We start from the raw sequence: 20,049 nt of genomic DNA, 5'->3' as shown, positions 1-20,049 counted from the left end.
TATATATATATATATATATATATATTTATATTTATATATATAATAATAATATGATATATATAATAATAATTAAATTACAACGTGCAATAACGCGTAAATTGTTACAACAGTACACTATCTAATTTTATTTCACGTAGACAATAATAAAAAAGTTATGAGAAATCTCCTAGCATCTTTGAATTTATACCGTCTGATTTTATTACACATGGAGAAAGTATCGTAGTAAAAATTATAACAAATTTTTGTAATCTGAACTATATAGAATTATGACTGAAATTATTATACATATATTTACTATTATATTTATATATTATTATGTATGACTGAAATTATTATACATAATATTTTCTTTGTGTATATTATAACGTTATAAAATGACACGTTAGAATTAATGAAATAATCAATTTGTGAGGATGTATCGAATGTATACTAGTGAGAAGAAACGAAAACTGACAGGGTTTCGGAAGCAAGTCCAATTTTGCCGCTTGTAACGAGAATTGGCGCCGTTGCTGTATTTAGATTAATAGGAAGCTATCTTTGCGAACGGTCAATCGTGATTTACAGGCGCACCGGACGCGCCGCTGAAGGCTGGCACTGTAGTGCGGATGGCGTTACTGGCCTGGCGAGGTGCCAGAAACACTTGTTGCCGCGAGTGAAATGAGAATAGAGCGAGCTACCACCCGATACCGACTTGCAGATCATTAACTATGGATTAAACACGCAAAGTACAATATATTTCAATGGGCGACAAAGTGCGCAATTTGCACGCAGCCTTATAAATCCATTCAGTTGGCTCGCTACAAGAATTTAGGCGCAACTCACTTGCGCTGCTTCTTCTCGAGCAGATTGTTCCTGGCTGTCTGTTCTTCCAACAGCAATCTGAGATCGTGCATCTCGCCGTTCAACTTTTGCACTCGTCGTTTCCACTGCCCGACGACTTGTCGTTGCTCCTCCACCTCTTCGTAAGCATCAGCCAACTAGTCGAAAAATATTTGTGAGAACATGACACCGGTTTCGTGTTTGCTCCTTCGAGCCTGTACCAACGTCTAGACTTACCTTCTTTTCTAACTGTTTTTTCAAACCGACGAGTTGCTCCAGATCGTCTTCGTGCTGTTGCGCCATTTTCCTCTTGGTGAACTCGAGCTCGCGGATAGCGTGCTCGTATCGTTGCCTGTAAACACCGCCGTCCTCACCTTCCTCGCCGTCGGAGGCGACTCCATTCAAATCGGCAGCCCTCGCATAGAGCAACTCCATTTCCAGGCGTTCCGTTGTCTGCTGAAGATTCTTGTTGGCTTCGGTCACATCCTGCAATTCTCGCTCGAGCCGCAGTCGCTCCGACGTCTCGGCGTCGATTCTCTCCGCCGCCAGAGTCGATGTAGAATGTTCCTCCGCGAAGTCTGCGGTCATCTCACTCAGCTTGAACGAGAAAAGCAGATCTTACGTAAGGGAATAAAATACGATACACCATGTGAACTGCGGATTATCTTTACTACATGCCTCACAATCTCTGTTTGACGTCTTTGAATAATAAGTACGTTCAAAGTTGGAGTAAAATATTGAATCGTAAGGATCTTTACGGATTCATTATAAGAAGAGTGTCGTATTTTAATGTGTTTCAGAAATTTTGAGAGTTGAAAGATATTAAAGAATTTTGTTTGGTAGGATGTATCGGCACTTTAATAGTGTATCAAATATTGTTCAGAGCTATAAAATATATATCTTCTATCATCTATCAGATACCATTTATCTATGGAGGTTTCCCTTTAAAAGATTACATAAGGAAAATCTGTATAACGAAAATATGTTTTTAGTAAAGAATGATAAGATTACATTGAAAGGCATGTGTAGGTAAATATTTACTCGTTTAGTATATGTTTAATCATTAAAAGTAAGTTACGATATAAAACGAAAGAAATTAATAGATTTTTTGGGCTGAAATGTGAGAAATTATAATTTCTGATAAAAATGGGCTTTTATTAGTCGGGGGAAATTTAGATTTATGTTGGAATTTTGAGGTTTCTTTTAGTGGAGGAATTTGGAAGCCGTCTTCAAGCATCTTTTTCGGGGTTCTTTTTCCGTTGCATTACCTCCTGTATACCCTCAGATAAGGTGCCATCCTCCGAGGCACGAGATAACGAGCGCCTCGAGGAACTCTTCCCTACACTGTTCGACCTGCTGTAGTATTGAAAGCCGCGTATCATGATATTCGTGGCGCTGTGACTCCTTCCGATCGTAATGCGAGGCATGTCTCGGATATTCGGCAAACTTGTCGGCTCGTCCTCCGCCTCGTCCTTGTGACCGAGGCTACGCCACTCATCCATGATGTGGTCGGTGCGTTTCAAGAATTGCGAGATCCTCGACGAGAGGTACGACGAGGCGGTGGATGGTTCCATGTGAGAGGCGGTGGGTCGGAAAGACTGCTTCACTCTCTGTCGCTCGCAGCCCAGGACGAAGTTGAGACTCGCGTCGAACACAACTGGGGCTTGCTCCTTGGTCAAGGCCTCCTCTGTCGCCGGCGAACACGTGCTCTCGCGCGGATACGTTCTTCGGGGTGGAGTCGAGAAGGTCGGCGATCCCAGCAGGGAGTGACTTCGCGTGGACGCGACGGATGGTGATCTTCTTCCCGCGGATGAGGACCTGGCGTACGAGACGCCGGAGGAGACACTACAAGGGGAAGGACTTCGCATCAGAGGGCTGGAATTAGCGATAACGTGTCCTCTGTTAAACGGCCTTTTATGATGATTGCTGGGTATCGGTGGCAAGGGTGGCCTTCTTGTCAAGATCCTCACGGAATTGGGTGAACTTGACAAGCCGTTGTTCAGACTGTTCATTGAGTCGTTCCTCTCGAGTCTATCGCCCAAGCTCATGTTTTCCAATGTATGCAGATATCGATTGTCATAGCAGGGAGTTAGAGCGCGCGGAGCACGCGGTTGCATTATCGGCACGGACGGCATTTCGTCTGGTCTAGCCGACGATGATCGGGGCGGATGATTAAGCTGGGCCAACGTTCAGAATAGAAACGTTCCGATCCATGTGGCGGGCAGCTGGACAGATTTCCGGTGGTAAGATCGTCGCGAATGGCATTTTGAGTTGGTTTTTCTCGTAGTTTTATCAGTGTCGAGGATTCAACGGCCGGCCTCCATGTCGGAACTTCGTTACATTCGGCGAGTTGCGTAACGCCGAACGACAACAACAGCGTCCGTGTCGGCAAGGAGTCGCGGTGCAACTGCTGCCTCTTCCTGGGTCGGCCGATCGCGGCCAGAGGTGTCCGGCGGAGGAGGCGGTCACCTCCGAGTTATTCTAAGGGAAAGACGGCGAGAAAGAGAGGAGCCGGACGAGGACGATAAAGGTGGAGAGATGCGTACGAGACGGCGATTCTGGCTATCCGCCAGGTTCTCCGTGGGTTTCGTGAGAAAAGTATCGGAAGAGAGAAGGAGAGAGAGAGGGAATATAGTATTAGAGCACCTCGGTAGGAAACCTACGGATTACCTTTGTATCGGTAAAAATAGAATAGACAGAGAGAGAGAGAGAGAGAGAGAGAGAGAGAGAGAGAGAGAGAGGGAGAGAAATTGTCCCGCGATTAAAATTTCTGTGCTCTCGCATTGTCCATCTCTTTTTAATAACATCAGCAGCGAGAAAACGCATGCTAAAATTTTGCAAAATACGTTGAAATTAAAGGATATATCCATAAAGCGACACTTACAAACGACTGAGCAGATCTATAAAATAGCCCGAACACTATCCTTTTGCTCTAACAATCAATAATGTACTATAAATTAACATTACAGAATTAGGCGAAGAGATAGATTAAAAATATTTTATGTCACACGTTAATTTACGACAAATTATTGATAGTTAAAGTAAAAGAGCAGTCTTAAGAATGAACGGTGAAACTCAGCACCATCTCAAAGAGAGATTTGAACATCGGCAATATCGGAAAAATTTGTCGCGCAATATTTATTACCGTTACTCTCCAGTGACTGGTAAACCAGTCATTACTGGTATAACTGGTAAGTGATAGTTTTAGTTAATTATGGTTTACTAAAGAGATATAGAAAAAAGTGCAGGAAGGAAAGGTGGTTTTCGAGTATCCGTCTTTCGCGCGGAGTCCGTGTGGGTTGTCGCAATTTTTACGTATTAACGGACGGACCAGAGTGGAAGCATAATGTGCGGTCTGCCAGTCGAGTCACGGTAATAGTTGCACATGCTCGTCGTCTGGCATGCTTAACCCAATTGCGCGACTCGCGTGCCGCGAATGTCTAAACGGGCGATTTGGACTTGATGCATCCTTCAAGAGAGCGTCTCTATTAGATTGATCGTGTAGCCGGACGCAGAATCATATTGCGTTAGATGGCAGGACAGAGAGATGACGCGACAATGGGCAGCAGTTGGGCTGCTCATCGTAACAAACTTGATAAATAAGGTGCCCTGTCTGCAGAATTGAACATCACTCAAAGTGAACGAACAATATTTCCAGTATTTGTTATAATATTAAAATATGTGATGCACGTAAGTGAGTTGAACTCAAACCAGATATTTTACAGTTTAGTGATATTGTTGCAGTGCCTTCATGACGATGGCGTAATGGTCGATAACATTTTGTCACCCATTGACGGAGACGATGTATGACGCGAGCGTGATTAGGAATACGCGCGTTTATCAATTGTCCAAACATGAAAGCTCGATGAATAACTTGATGATAATCATGAAGCTTGCGAGTGTTACCGTATTAAAATCTGTAGTGGTCCGAAATCGTTCCAATTCTATCATGCATTCCATTTCTTCATCCCTCCCCCCTTTCGAGATAAAAAATGATTCTATGATATACTGTTTTTACTTTTTCAAACGTATTGATTCTTTTTAATTATTATCTGTCTTAAATCTCTCTCTTTCTCGATTTCACAGGGATAATACCACTCAAATTGTAGATTAAAATTCAACCGCTCAATATGGCGGCTTCTAATGAATTCTATGAGTAACTACAGATAACTTACAAGTTATTCGATTGTGTCAAAAAAGATACGTCGGAGAAGATTAAGCTGGCTTGTTCATTTACTGGACAGGTCACTCTATACGTTTTAGTCGCGACAAGGAAAAATATTATGCCACACACATCATAGATAAAAAGTAGATAGTCGTTACGGCAATTCGTCGTTAATTAAGACGCAATTAGGACCCTCGTTAGGTGAGTTTACCTTCGCCTCTAACTTGTCGTTGTCGTGCTTCAAGTGGTTACGTTCCTGCTCCAAACGTTCCACTTTCGCCCTGAGAAGCTCGAGCTCTTCCTGTTGGTACACAAAGATGTTCCGTATTAGACAACAATGATGGCGAATAAACCACGGTAGAGGTCGTTTTCTTTCTTTTTTCTCACCGTTCGCGCCTTTAACTGATCCTCGGTCCGATGAACGTTCAGCAAGGGCGCGACTTTCACGTACAATCTCCACCAAGGCCATTCTCGCACGGACATTAGCTTCCTCACGTTCCTTTGGATGCATCTCACCGCGAGATCTTGCAACTGCAAAGAAATTCAGTTCATAATTCGAGATCCAAATTATATTAATTATAATTATACAAATTATTATTAGGTCACTTGTGTCGTGTTGCCCTCGCGAGGAAAACATAAAGTGTATGAAGACGTTAAATGCTTAATATTCCGTTTCAAATTCCAGATCTAAAAAAGTGAGACCTCCCATTAACATATCATGAATAATTCTTCGTGAATGTCGACTTATTACGTTACGAATAGAATCGTAATTTTCGATGGCGAACTGTAATTATTTAATTGAGAAAAACGAGTGAGAGTGTTCTTTCACGATTTCTCACGATCACTCACCGAAAACTTTCTCCCTGAATTCACTTTTCTAATTCAGGAGAAATATCTTAATTATCGGGGGAAGAATTAACAACCCACCTTCAGAGTATTGAGCTTGCGCCGCGCCAAGTAGCCCCTGCATCTCGCCTGCAGTAAAATGATATGACCTGTGAGCTTTTCGTCCCGCTGAGCTTCTAGTCGTTCTAGAGTGCCGGACCTGAAGAATATCTGCGGATAAAAATAACAGACAAAATGATAGGAGCGGCTTCATCAATTTCCTCATGGATAAACGCTCATTAACGCTCGAAACGCAAATTTTATAACTGCCGTTAATTTGGTATCCTCCATCGAATATGGAGCCTACATCGAGCTGAGTAGCAGCGCTTAGTCGTGTACGCGCATGAATGAGAGAAAAATCCCTGATCAAACTCGAGTTCAGGGGCAGAATGGAAAATGTTAAAGTATGCATGGCACAGTTTTCCGCCGCTTTCAACGTATGGAAATGAAGGATGAGCACATATACCTTCTGGAGCGTAAATGCGCTGCACATCGTGGCGTCTCGATTGCATTAGAGAGGATGCGCTTTTACATAAGACTGCATAGTGAATGTACTTGGTATCGATATCCGTGCCGATAGAGCCACTTTCAGTTTTATATGTATTACGAAATTTTAACGATTCTTATGAATCACTCGGTAATTACCGTGTTGCAAGTATTCTCATTATTTGAGGATATAGATAACGGCAGACAATATCCATATATAAAGTCGGAGTACCCATTAAATTTGAATGGAAAATGGGAAAACAGCTAATTGATGGTGACTCATGTAGCCACGTAGTTATCGAATGCTATCGAGCGTTATCGGCCGGCTGAATTGCTCGATCGTACACTCAAAAAAGTACAGACATGATGATGGCAGCTATATAGGTGCAAATTGTCCGAGTTTCCTTATGTAAAATTAATATATACAGTTTGATCAGCTGTTTTATAGTTATTGCAACGGAAGCTAAATGATTACGAAAACTGTATAGTAATTATATACTTTATGTAACCAATCAGTTTTAATTGCAATAATTATCAAATAGTTTATTAGGCTGTATATATTAATTTTACAACATACAAAACTATATACACAGAAAAATACATACTGCATTCAAGTAAATGTTACCTGGTTTAAACATTTCATAAGTTTATATATCCACAAATCGAAAGTTAATCATAAATATTAAATTTATTCAAACTACATCCTGAATCCTAATAAGTTTAGCATTTCAATAAAGAATACTAAATTGAGACAAAAATTCGGTCTACTTACTATATAGAGTCGAACCAGCTTTCTCTTCGATAAAGTTTTATATAATATTTTTGTGTAGAGAATAATATTTTCTTTTGAATATATAATGATGAATTGAGCAGTCGTTTTTCTTCAATATAAAATATTTGATTGAATTAACTAAATATCTTGTGAAATATGAATGAGTCAGAATTCTTCTGTTGAAAGTGACCGGAATCCTGTTTAAGTTAACAAGATTCCAGATAACCAAACGAAATTTCTGGTCGATCCGAACTCGCAACTGTTCAAGTAAATTGTTCGTGTTCAAGTTGAATAGTTTTAAATTCTGATTGACCAGAATCTCGTTGATCTCTCAACAGAGTTCCGTTAACTTCAACCTCTTGAATTTTCTCGAATTTTGATCCGTTCACATTTCACCAGACATTTGATTAATTCAACCGAATCTGTTCTTCCGTGTTAACAGTAGAATGATACTTTTTCTATGTGTAGTTGTCACCCGCATGTAGCTGCCATCAGCATGTCTTTTGCTGTAAGCGTAGAAGATCTCGATTTTTTCCGCCTTTCGCGTGGAACGGCGAAGGATCGCATGCGGACACGCGGAGCGATCGGCGCGACCTAATTATTCAGCGGGCTCCTAATTACCGAGCGCTATCGGCTAGTTTGAAACCAACGAGCGCGCAAGACTGTAATCATCACACGACGGACCTGTCGTCCAATTTCCAGGCATCTGTCGTCCCGACAACTGTCGATACTGCTGGCGCCGCTGGACACTGCGGGGCTCGACTGGCTGGCGATCTTTTTCTTCTCAGACTCGGCCAGTCTGCGGGCGATGGTCGTGTCGAAGATCTTCATGTCGTCAACCGGATCGATCGCATCGTAGTATTCCCGCGTCCCTTTGTAGTCAGCCGTCTCTCTCTGACTCTGACTGTCCACGGCATCTTTCCACTCCACCTCGTTCTCATTGCTCATGTGCCCACTGTCCTCCGAGCAATTCCCATCCGATGCATAGCCGCTGTACTCGTGGCCGCTCTTGGGCTCGTTCTTCTTCAGAGCGGCGGGCGTCTCTACGACCGGAACGTCCGTTGATCTTGGCTTGATCCAAGTCTCGCGCGGCGCCTCCTTCGAAGCCTCGGCGTTCTTACAGTTGAAGAAATTCACCAGGTGTTCGATGTCCTTGGCTCTCTTACCGACGCATTGCTTCCTCTTCATCTCCTGTGCGCCGTCGACCACGTCGCCCTCGTTCCGAGCGATCTTGGATAGGTTCACGGTTTTCTTAGCGGAATTCCCGGTGTAGATCGTCTTCGCGTCGTTGTCTTGATCCGCGGCACCTCTGCTATGCCTCTCCCAATTGCGCCTGAGCTCTTGGATATTCAGACTTTCCTTGCTCTTCTTCGACTCCTCGATGATCTCGTCGGGCTTCTCGCAGCTTTTCGCCCAGTCCCTTCGGTTCGACTTGTATTCTCGCACGTTGGACTCCCTTCTCTTGGGAACGTCTTCCTCCGACTTCGTATTGTTATCTGTGAGAGCCGCGCTTGTTCTCTCCGATTCTTCGCAGGCCCTTGACTTATTGTCGCTGCAGTCATCCAGACAGTTCTTATCGGAACTACGTTTCTCCTCGATAACATTACTTTTGCATTTGTCATCAGAGGTCTCTCGATCCCCGTAGATGGATTCCTTTCTACGCGGAAGAGCGACATCGACGACATCCATTGGCGCGGTCACCTCCTCATCGTCATCTAATTGCGCCATCAGCCGCGCAGCTCTCTCTTCCAGGTTGCTCGTCGACACCGAGATCCCGGGGCTACCCAGCTTGGACGCACGATCGAGGGTCTCGCGACAATTTTCGTAAATACGCTCGTCTGAAGTGGCGTCGAGATCGAGTTCGAAACTAATCACTTGGCCGATCGACTCTCCGACGCGATCTACTTGCGATAGATCGGCGAGAGATCGGCCGAGACCGGTAGGTCGAGTCGCTGGCAGCGGTATCTTGCTCGGCCTGAAGACCGAGTTCAGCCTCGCGGACGTGCCGGAAGATCTTCTACATTGATTGTAATCCGCTCTCGGCGTCTGCACGCTCCATAGACTGGTGGATCTGTTCATAGGTGTCAATTTGCGCCGGGGCGATTCCGCCTTCTTGTCTCTCTCGTGCGCCTGCGACCGTCTCTCCGAGGAAATCGGGATCCCGCGAGGGATGCTCGCGGGACTCGCCGCTTGGTTGTCCGAAGACACGCAGCCCAGGCTGACCGAACGGTCCAAGGTGGCCTTCCCCCGTAAGCCCTCGGGTTTCGCCGGCATCTTGTCGTTGGGCGTATAAATCAGTCCCTTCTTCAGTAACGCTCGATCCTCCAGTATCGTGCAAGTGGGGGACGAACTGGCCGACTTGCAGACCTTTTTCTTGTCGTTGTTGCGTGTGGCGGGTGAGACAGTTTTTGCCGTATCCGGCCGGGTCTCGCTCGGGCACCGGCGCTGCTTCGAAGGCGAGAAAAGCCGAGTCTTGGGAGAGTCCAAATTGGCGGGACCGCGACGGGGTGGGCTAACCGCCTCGTTAGCGGCTGTCTTGCTGGATATTTTCGAGATTGTCGGTGCCTTCGCGGTACGCGGCGGCTTGCTTGGAGATGTGAGGACGGCCGATTGGTTCTGCTTTTTGATGAGTGAGGATGGCGATTTCGACACGTTCGGACTGCTCTTGGCTTTGATTAAGCGCGAACCACCGCCGCCGCTGCCACCGACGGCCGCCCATTTCGACGCGTTTTCAAACATGTTAATGAAGAATTACTTAGTTTAGTTTCGATAAGAGAGACGACGGTTTCTTCTTCGGGTCGTTACTTCCGGTGGAGAGGGCACGCTCCAATTTCATCGACTCTCGTCGGGGTCGTTAGTTCATCTCGCACTGTTGCATCCGGATTCCCATGCACCCCGAAATCAACTTTCTGGCGCATTGGGAACAGAGCAGTAGGCAACGGTAGTTCCTAGGTAGCACGCGTCTTTCTCATATCTTCTCAAACGCGTCTTCTCCTGAACATTAGCTTTGTGATTCACTTTTGAGTTTTCTCCCGAACAATTCCAGTACTTTCACTCTTAACATGACATTTCACCGAGATACAGTTTTCTTCTCCGTCACGCCTACGTCGCTCCTACTTGCCAAGTGATTTCTTCTCCTGTATTACGAACATGCCTCCAACGAGATTCTATTGGAAACTAGAAATAAAAAGGGACACCTTCCTCTAAACGATTATCTTCTCGAGATTTTCTCTCCAAAAGTTATCTCGCACAATTATCTCTTCGATTATATCGTATACACCGCGTCAATCACAGTCTCGGATCACTGATATTCCTCTACCTAACGTTCGCACTCTCCGATTAGACGTTAACGAGCCAGTGAAACGACAGCAACTTATGGTAAATATATATAATAATGACTGTCTCGAGAGAGGAGATCTGTTTATATTCCACTCCGGTCGCGGGTTGACCTAACGACTTAAGCTTTAAGTACAGACCTCTCGCCTTTAACAAGTGCTTATTATTTCCGCCGTGTAATTATACGACAACATCGTATCTCAAATAACGTCCGTTGCTAATACTTCACACGGTGCTAAGTAGTTCTTGCGAGTACTTTACATACAAGTGAACTCACATCAAGGCGATATGATCGGACGCTCGTTGGAAGTTTATTGTATCAAATTTGACCAAGTGTCGGATTTGATTGTATCATGAAAATACAACAAATTTCTGCACAGCCAGTGGTAGGCGAGCCGATGAACGAACCAGTCACACACGAGTTTACCTACTTGGAGTGTACTTGGAGTTAAACTGTTTATCATTAAAGTCAGGTCGTTCGCCGCACTTATCGTCGTCCTGAGATCGCACACCCCTATCACTGACGTTAAGAAAACTGCAGTGATTCTCACACTCGCGAAAGTAGCGGAATGAATGGCCGCTGTAAGAGCCTTTTTCTCTCTTCCGCCGCCCAGAACGAGCCGTGACTTAGTGCTGTAAAAGCCGCATAAAAGTGGATACGCACCCGACCGCGAGGGCAGAAGTGTGCAAAAGAGAGAAAGAGAGAGAGAATGGGAGACGACCGGAGGGAGGCACGAGGAGTGAGGGAAATAAAGAGGAGAGGATCGAGGTACACCAGTGGGAAGGGGGCAGATTATCTTGAAGCCGGTTGCACGCATCGGCCTGCAACTCTCAACTGGCAGGAAGATGCAGCCGGTTAATGCTCGGGTGCCAGCTTATCATTTTCATTGAAGGGAGACGCCGTGTCTTCGAGCTCCGATAAACGCGAGAGTTTGGTCGAAAGGCTTAGCGCAGGCAGATTCTCAATATTATGATATACTGAAGACTTTCCGAGGCGAATGCTATCCGAGGTGATATTACGACGGAAGAAAGGAATGTACAGTGTGTTCTTGAGCATTTCAGCTAATAACGAGACGCGAATGTGAAAATTTCATTGAGGACGTGCAACGTGAAGATTCTTCAACTCCTCCCTTTTCATATACCAGATTTTTCATCATATTTTCATCGTACAATCTTTGTTATGAAAGAACCGTTACTTACACTGAAAGAAAGAGCTTGGCAATAATTATCTAGCTTAGGTAATAGTTATCAGATGCTGTGGAGAAATAGTTTCAACTAGACGTGCCAGTGAATATAATTAAATAATATAATTTCGTAAGTATTAATAAATAACCTTAACAATCTTGATATTTATTGCGAAGGCTCGGTGACTATTACCAATTTATATTATACGTATCACCAACTAATTCATTAAATAAAATCGTATTTTTTTAGTGATATTCACCGTACTATATGATAAATATATGTAAGTGAACAAACGCTTTGGTAATTATCAAACAATTTGGTAATCATTGTCGAATTGTTTGGTATTATTTATCAAATCATTTGTTATTTTCAATTAAATGAAGAATTCGTTTTACTAATTATTTTGTAATTATTATCAGACGGTTGATTACTACCAGCATATTTGATACTAATTATACCAAATATTGTACTAAAACGGTCAATTATTGACTATTACACTTTTTGACTATTACAAGACTTTTCTTCAGTGCAGCTTACCGAAGAGTTATCTGGATATATTGAAGAATATTGTTAGTATCGCGCGTTCTTCTATCATTCGACACATCGCGTTTCTTTTTTCTTGCGAAGTAAGTAGGCTACGAGAAGAAGAAGAAGAAATATCTTAAATGCTCCGGGACAAGTTTTCTCAAGCGCAAAATATATGCTAATAAGTGCGGGAACCGCGGGCGCGTCGGATTCACTGTATCTTGGTCAATTAAACGCGCAACAGGCATATTGTGTAAAGTATATTTCGCAACGTTGACCGCGTCTTCCTCTCGTTAATTGGGCGCGAGATGACGTATTCGGATAAATACCCGTTAAACGAACGCTTGCGCCAAAACTGCCGAAAACATTAAGGTCCTTTTTATAATAATTACGCGCGCGGAAGGAGCCTCGAAAGGAGTTTTGAGAGACGTACTTCGTCTTACAATGTTCACCGTTAATTCCGCGCGTGCGAGACGATATTTCCCACTTCAAGATAAAGTAACCGTTACACGAATATTATTTTAAATCTCTCACTCTCCTCTTCGCGTGAGAACCTTATTACGCGAAATAAATTTCACTGTGTGCACGCGAGATCGTGCCTTCGTTCTTTTCGCTTCTCAAATGGAAACACGATCCCTTTAGGCGCAGATAAAAAGTCCACTCAGCATGGAGCTCGTCGATTAGCGAAATAGATGACTAAGAATGATGACGCTTTGGTCGCGCAGCAGTCGCGCGAAAATAATACAGACGTATTAAAATCGCATCTTAAAATCAAAGGAAAAGTATACTAAAAGCGCATCTAAACTTGCGTTTCTTTCAATAAAAAGCCAATTTCTTTGATTAACGTAATTTGTTGAAATAAAAATATGCGAGTACTTGTCACGAAGGCTCATTTTTCGTCCGTGAAAATTTATTAAAAGTTCCCGACGACGGGGAATTGTGAAGCTCGAGCTCGTTGACAAATCAAAGAGACGGTATCAACGCGAACTTACATCGAGTAGCGCTCACGTTCAAGTGGAAAAGACGAAAGACACGATCAAAGGAGATCATTGATCTTCGCGAATCGATTCTGTTACTTTGCTGTAACGACGTACGATCGTAATACCGGCGTCTCGATCGGTCGGCAACGAGAAAGCACTCGAGCGGCTCGGTGCTTTACTTCCAGGCCGATGACGTTTACCGTTATCGAAGCTAACAAGTACCGGTGGCTATAGACTTTCTCCCTCTCTTTCCCTCGCAGGTTAATTAAGAAATCGACTTTCTCTCTTTCTCTCTCTTTCTTTCTCTCTTTCTCTCTGTCACTCCCTTCTTCCCTCGATCGCAGGCTTCGTTGCGGAGTGCAACGCGAATGCGCTCTTCTACCTCGTTGCTTCACCGCCATTCACCGATTTTTATCGGAGAGACTGAGACGAACCATTTTGTGTACGGTGTGCGTGAAATAAGGGAAATCACTCGAGGTGGAAGGGAGAGTTGTCGAAATCATGCCGATCTCCTAAATCGTATTTCATTTCTTTGTTATTGTTGAATGTGAACGACATCTAACGGTAAAACCTGAGAAATAAATAAACAATGAAAAATATTAACAAATAATTTTCAGATTGTATCTACTTTTGTGCACGGAAGAAAAGGTTTGTTAATAACCATCAAGCCTGGATAATAGTTACCAGATGCTTTGGTGAAATAATGTTTCAACTAAATTTATATAAGTGAATATAATTAAATAATATGCTAAAATCCCGTGACTATTATCAATTTATGTGATATGTATCACTAGAAAATTTGTCAAAAACCATATTGTTTATTGATACTCACTATATTATGTGATGAAAATATACGAGATGACAAATACTTTGGTAATGGTCAAACTATTTAGTAATTATTATCAAATTACTTTAGCAATAATCCATTAATTGACTAATTATACTGACTTGACTAATATTAATAGTCTAATAATTGAGTATTACTTTAGTAATAGTGAAACTATTTAGTAATTATTACGAAATTTGATATTTTGTACCAAACTATTTAATTAGTTGAATTTAATTAGTTTAAATTGAATTAATTTTCAATTGAATTAAGTATCAATTTAATTAGTTCAAAAAATTGTTTTTAATTATTATCAGATTATTAATAGTTTGTAACTCTATTGCCATACTTGATACTAACTATCAAATACTAAAATACTCAACTAAACCAAATTTGTTAATTATTACAAGATTTTTTTTCAATATACGTGCTACAAACATAAAAAAAGATACGATTAATGAAATATAATTTAGGAGAGCGGTATGATTTGAACAATTCTTCCCTAAAATTTCTACAATAAACATTAGGGTAAGTGAACATAAAATTTGCAGCTGATTTAGAGTAGCGATTTGATAGAAGACTTCGTCATGAACGTATCTCGATCTTGGAATTTTTAGAAGCGTGCGCAAAATTGTCCAGAAAGCTAACGTTAATACAGGATAACGACGAGGATTATTCTATACACTCAGATATAATTTGTTTTACTCTTTACGTGTATTCACGTACAGATTAACATGCAACAACGCGCGAATTTTTCCATCATCGAACCTATTCTGCAGTTTCGAGTCGATCATACGTCAATTCTTCGGATACTTGGCGATTTGTTTCGGCTCCGTGTCTCTTCGATGAACATTCTAAACTATTATTATTAGTCGGAACAAACGCTTCTCCGTAGAGAAAAATGAAACGAACCGCGATATACACTCGCACTGAAAATACATATGCACACTCCTCCAACGATCCCGCAGCGATCCGGCAAAAAGCGACCTTCCGCTCTCGCGCTCGCTGTGCAATGTCAAGGCCGAAAAATGCTCGACGTCCGTTGTCGCGATCTCAACCGAGACCAACCACCAACTGAGTGCAGGAGCGGTTACACAGTCGCATCGTCGCGTCGGAAAGCTCGTTCCGCATCAGGTGCGCGTTCCTCTATCTCCCCACCATGCAGGTGATGTCACGAATACACGCGCATAAATCTCGCGTTCACAAACACATGTCTGAGTGCCCGTGCTGGTGATGGCACTGACACGCTCGTAGTGCGGAGGCACCGAATATAAATCCCGGGATTATTGTATCGGAGGCGCAGAGACGAGGAATACGTGACGCGTGTCGAAACGCTCGATTAATCAAAATTGCAGCTATGCGAATAATGCATAATAATGAGATTGTGCTCGGTGGGTTATAGTATGTATAAACACGGGAACAATTTCAAATGTAACAAGGATGTGTGCGTGCAAGAAAGTCTACTTGAAGCAAGAGTCAAGTTGACCGTGCTTCGTCTGTTTATTTATCGCGAAAGAGATTGTGGAAACGAGATCGCAAACTGTTTCTTTCAGAACACGTAGACACCTTTCATTAAAATCGAAATAGTATCAGTTAAAATCTGTTGGGAATTACCGAGGAATTAACTGACTTAGGAATTACCAAGTATATTTTTGAGCGTTTTGATATTTTGTATTAATATTCTTCATCGTCCATGAATAAATTTAAGCGACATATTATTAGTTAGAATTAAGTTTCCTGCAGATGTATGATACACTGTTTCGGATAGTAAAAGCGATTTTCATTTATAAAATGATTGAAATCGAGCATACGGACGGATCTGTCAACTGATATTTAAAGGTTGGCGGAAGATCGTGGAGGGACTATGGAGACCTCTGGCGAAAATCCTGAGTTAGATTAAAAAATTAAGAACTATTAAATCCAGGATACATGTTTTATATAGTCTTCTTTTTTATGTAGGATTCATATTGCGTCCAATATTCGACGATTCGATATACAATAAATAAATAAAAAAAGGGTTTGTCTCCTAGAGTTTTGACATTTTTCTGTTCAGAAAACTAATTTTCCTATTAGATATATCCGGATATTGTATGTCGGATATCGTGTAAATCCTGCATTACCCTGGATTACTAGGCAACTTGACCTGGTATTCACAGAGCAAAATGGTCACGATGCAGCATGTTCGTATTTTTGTTGTTGTAGGACAAAATATACGGTTTATAGGTTATAAGAACATAAGAGAAGGTTATCTTTATTATACACGGTCAATCGCAGCAATTATTTGTCTGAAAAATTGTGTATAATTTCGATAATCTAAAAAGTAATCCTCTACGATGTTCTTGGCACTTTTTCCCGGGTTAATTGGAAGCAAGATCAAAGAGCACGAAAGTTCAGTTCCTTGAAGAAGTAATAACATGAGAAAAAGATACGGCTTAAACACGTACTCTTTGCTAAATTGACTGAATGCCAAAAAGTGTTAGAAAGATTTTGAGATTGAAAATCAGTAACAATGCAGGGCCTATAAGAGCCAAGCACGAGACCTTCACAATGCACACTACCTTCTCTTATATGCCCTACATTGTTACTGGTTTTTGACTGTATTTTTTATTGAATCGTCAAATTAACGTCTGCTAAACGTCAAGTAGATTCCTTGCGCGATTCACATTGTCATATTTACATATATTCAGAGGGAAATCTCTTACTGCAACACAGACTAACGTAAGATTCGTTTACTAGGCGTGCGTCGATTTTACCCTCGGCAAAATGTCGTGAATTTGAAAGTGCAAGGGAAAGGGATCGCAGATTTGGACAGGTGGACCTTGAATGGAGCAGCGGAACACTGCCAAATGGACCATGGACCGGTCTGAACTGCCGGACCTCTTTCTCCTTTTCTCATCTACCCGAATAAGGCGCTTGGCAATTCCCATTTTACCCGTCTGCCTTTTGTCTCCCTCTCCTTCTCTCCTCTCTTCCCCCTCCCCCCTCTCTCTCTCTCTCTCTCTCTCTCTCTCTCTCTCTCTCTCTCCCTGTTCCACCACAATATTCTCGAGTCTGTACGCGGAACGTTTAGTTGGCCCTTCGCAGTACAGGTTAGATATTCAAGTGAAATAATAATTCACGAGCAGGCGCGTGAGAACACGAAGGGTCGCAAGGCGCACGTGAGGATGATGGCGCATACGAGAGAGCGGCCATTCCGTAGGAAGGCGCGCTTTTTCGCCAGCTCGGCTTGCATCAGCCGATGCGGGTTTTTCGAGCGAATTGCGGAAACGGGGACGCGGGGCCGTTCGCCTCGGACACGTAGAAAAGGTCCCTGCATCCTGCCCGCCGGATCGATAGATCTTCGCGGGAATGGCCGCCGTCTCGGTGCGCCGCATCGAGAAATTCGAAGCAGACGCGGCGCGTTGGAAAGCGGCCGGCGAGAATGTCCGCTGGCCTACTGACGAACGAGAGAAAGGAGACGAGACGAGACGACGGGAGAAGGGAACCACATAAGAAGAGAAAAGAGCTCTGGCCGCGTTATGAAATCGCGAATTTCTTTCGCGAGACGCGCCGCGGCACTTTTGTTTGAATGTGACGACTGAGCCGCGGCGCCCGCGCCGGTCCGCGCGTTTCGCCGTGAAGTTTATTACTCCTTTTCGGCGGCACTCGCTTTATCGAGTTCATTTCGCCAGTAACGTGCCATCCTCGCGCTCGTTTTGCTGGAGCGGCCTGGGAATTTATCGGGTTTATCGCGTCGCGAGCGATTTCGCCCGGAGCATAGAGAGTAAAGAAAGTAAAAAAGAACTCGTTCTGCGCGCGATCGCATTATGCTCGTCGCACGTTTGATTTCATCGCAATGCGATTTTCCTAACAATCAATTAGCTCACAGAAAGCGGGGGAGAAATATTTGTTTCTCACATGCGGGGAAACGTCTTCTAAAAATCGCGCGATCAATGAGTTACGCGTCTTGCGATATCTAAAGCGATGATCATGTATCTGTGACATGACCCAGTAATTTTATCGTAAAATACGCATGTGTCGTTTAATGTTAAGCCCATGCTGTCGCTGGGAAAGTAGGAGAAGGTAATTAGAAAATCGTGCCGCGCCGCGAGTGCATGGAAAGTGAAAAAAAAGCTGCTCTTCACGCGCTACACATTTATCTCACGTCTGATTTAATTATATGTGATCCGCCTAAAGACCAAATCACACTAACGATTGGCAATAGATGACTGACGATTGAAGATTGGAACTTGACCAATTGGAACAAAGCAAGCCAAGGCTGAAGCTTGTTGATTCGTTAAAATCTAATCTTTAATTGTCAATCGTCAATCGCCAATCGCTAGTGTGATTTGGCCTTTACAACTAATGGCACAGCTGTAGAAAGTAGAAAAGCACGCTCCACACCTTCATCCTCCCTAAACTCGTGTCCGTTGTAAAAACACAATCCGCCTTCGTAAGAGCGCGTCTTATCAACAAGACATCAAACACCTACGTGATAATCCCGGTGAATTGTTGAGAGCCGCCGCTTTGCAGCGCGCGCTCTTTCGCGAGGAACCGAAAGAAAAGCACGAGGAAGTTACGTCTAGCCTGTTGCAATTAACCGCCGGGCAAAAGTAAAGAATTGCGACCCCGAGCTGGCTGGCACGGACGCGCGACGACGAGGTTGAACGTTGCGGCGCACCGCGGTATGCAACGTTTCCGCTTCCCGACGGAGGGAAAACGGCGCGGTGTGAGAAACAACGCAATCCGCTCGCCGTGCAATGCACACGCTGAATTTTCGCGATTGGTAGCGCGCACAATAGGCCACATGTAAAGTGTATGAAGTTGGCACCCCACTTCTTGAAATTTATAATTTTGAAAGTTGTTCCAGATTGTTCTGACTTTGTACCACATTGTTCCAAAGTGATATTGCTTCATTCGAAACGGTTTTCGAATAAAACAAAAAAAATGATTTTTTGAGTCCCACTTTTCGAAAATCGAACATTCTGATACCGCAATAGATTGTTCTAGTTGTTCCAAACATTGTTCCAAAAGGACAAATCCGTAAGTTGAATTATAAGTCCAAAAAGTGAAAAAAATGTTTTTGACTTGGCACCCCATTTTTTTAAAATAAAGTATTCCGATACCGATATAGATTGTTCTAGTTGTTCCAAACATTGTTCCAAAAGCACAAATCAATAAGTTTAATTATAAGCCCGAAAAATTAAAAAAAAGTTTTTTGACAAACAGTCTATCGGACCAAGAGTAAACTTATACTATCTTTCTTGTTCCAACCGAGATCTTTTTGTTCTGAGTTGTGCTAGGCTTAAGAATTATAGTTTTAGAGTATGAGACTCGTAGCGTCATCCGTTCTCCGAAAATTCGAAAAAAAATCGATTTGACAGCACCCGACGTCAAGAGAAAACACATGCTTCCTTTCTTGTTCCAACTGAGATCTTTTTGTTCTGAGTTATACTAGGCTTAAACGACGAAGCAATTTCACTTTATTTTGTCATGTCATTTTGTAATTATTTCCGCCAATTTTCCTATAATAAAGATTAATTTTTGTAAGAAATCATCTTTTTCTTGAATTTTTGTCACCTCAGAAATATATTTCAATCATCCTTATTTACAATCATCCAAATAATTATTCTTTTTTAAATCAGTATATAGAATTTTTTTTTTTAAGAAAATAGTTTCATCTAAAAAAACCTGAAAATATTTTTGTTAATTTTAATATGTTGTTAAATTATGAATTTTTTTTACGAAATTATATTTTTTGTCCATTTCGACAAATTTAAATTGTTATTGCAAAAAATTGTTAATAAATGACTAAAGTAACTATTGGAACATAAAATATAATCTCTCTAGAGTATCCCAGAATTTTTTCAGATTTTTTAGATGATCGATTTTTTTTCGAATTTTCGGAGAACGGATGACGCTACGAGTCTCATACTCTAAAACTATAATTCTTAAGCCTAGCACAACTCAGAACAAAAAGATCTCGGTTGGAACAAGAAAGATAGTATAAGTTTACTCTTGGTCCGATAGACTGTTTGTCAAAAAACTTTTTTTTAATTTTTCGGGCTTATAATTAAACTTATTGATTTGT

General features: G+C 42.4%; 1 protein-coding gene across 9 annotated transcripts in view; it reads right to left on the bottom strand.

Moving 5' to 3' along the window:
• LOC116847574 (unconventional myosin-XVIIIa-like) overlaps positions 1-20,049 on the bottom strand; it is a 79,250-nt gene that overhangs the window by 4,456 nt on the left and 54,745 nt on the right. For 4 of the 9 annotated variants that reach the window (XM_032822688.1, XM_032822689.1, XM_032822690.1 and 1 more), the window contains 5 exons: positions 5,912-6,040; positions 5,372-5,515; positions 5,196-5,285; positions 1,057-1,416; positions 823-977 (listed from right to left, as the gene is read on the bottom strand). In XM_032822688.1, coding sequence (XP_032678579.1) covers positions 823-977; positions 1,057-1,416; positions 5,196-5,285; positions 5,372-5,515; positions 5,912-6,040 — 878 coding nt within the window. The other 5 variants (XM_032822693.1, XM_032822692.1, XM_032822691.1 and 2 more) reach the window with 5 other exon arrangements.

The sequence above is a fragment of the Odontomachus brunneus genome, unplaced genomic scaffold (assembly GCF_010583005.1).
Source record: "Odontomachus brunneus isolate Ranch 3 - 2012 unplaced genomic scaffold, Obru_v1 Obru_scaffold_080, whole genome shotgun sequence".
Classification (NCBI taxonomy): domain Eukaryota; kingdom Metazoa; phylum Arthropoda; class Insecta; order Hymenoptera; family Formicidae; genus Odontomachus; species Odontomachus brunneus.
The sequence above is the reverse complement of the archived record's forward strand: the minus strand, read 5'-3'. Positions and strand labels throughout refer to the sequence as shown.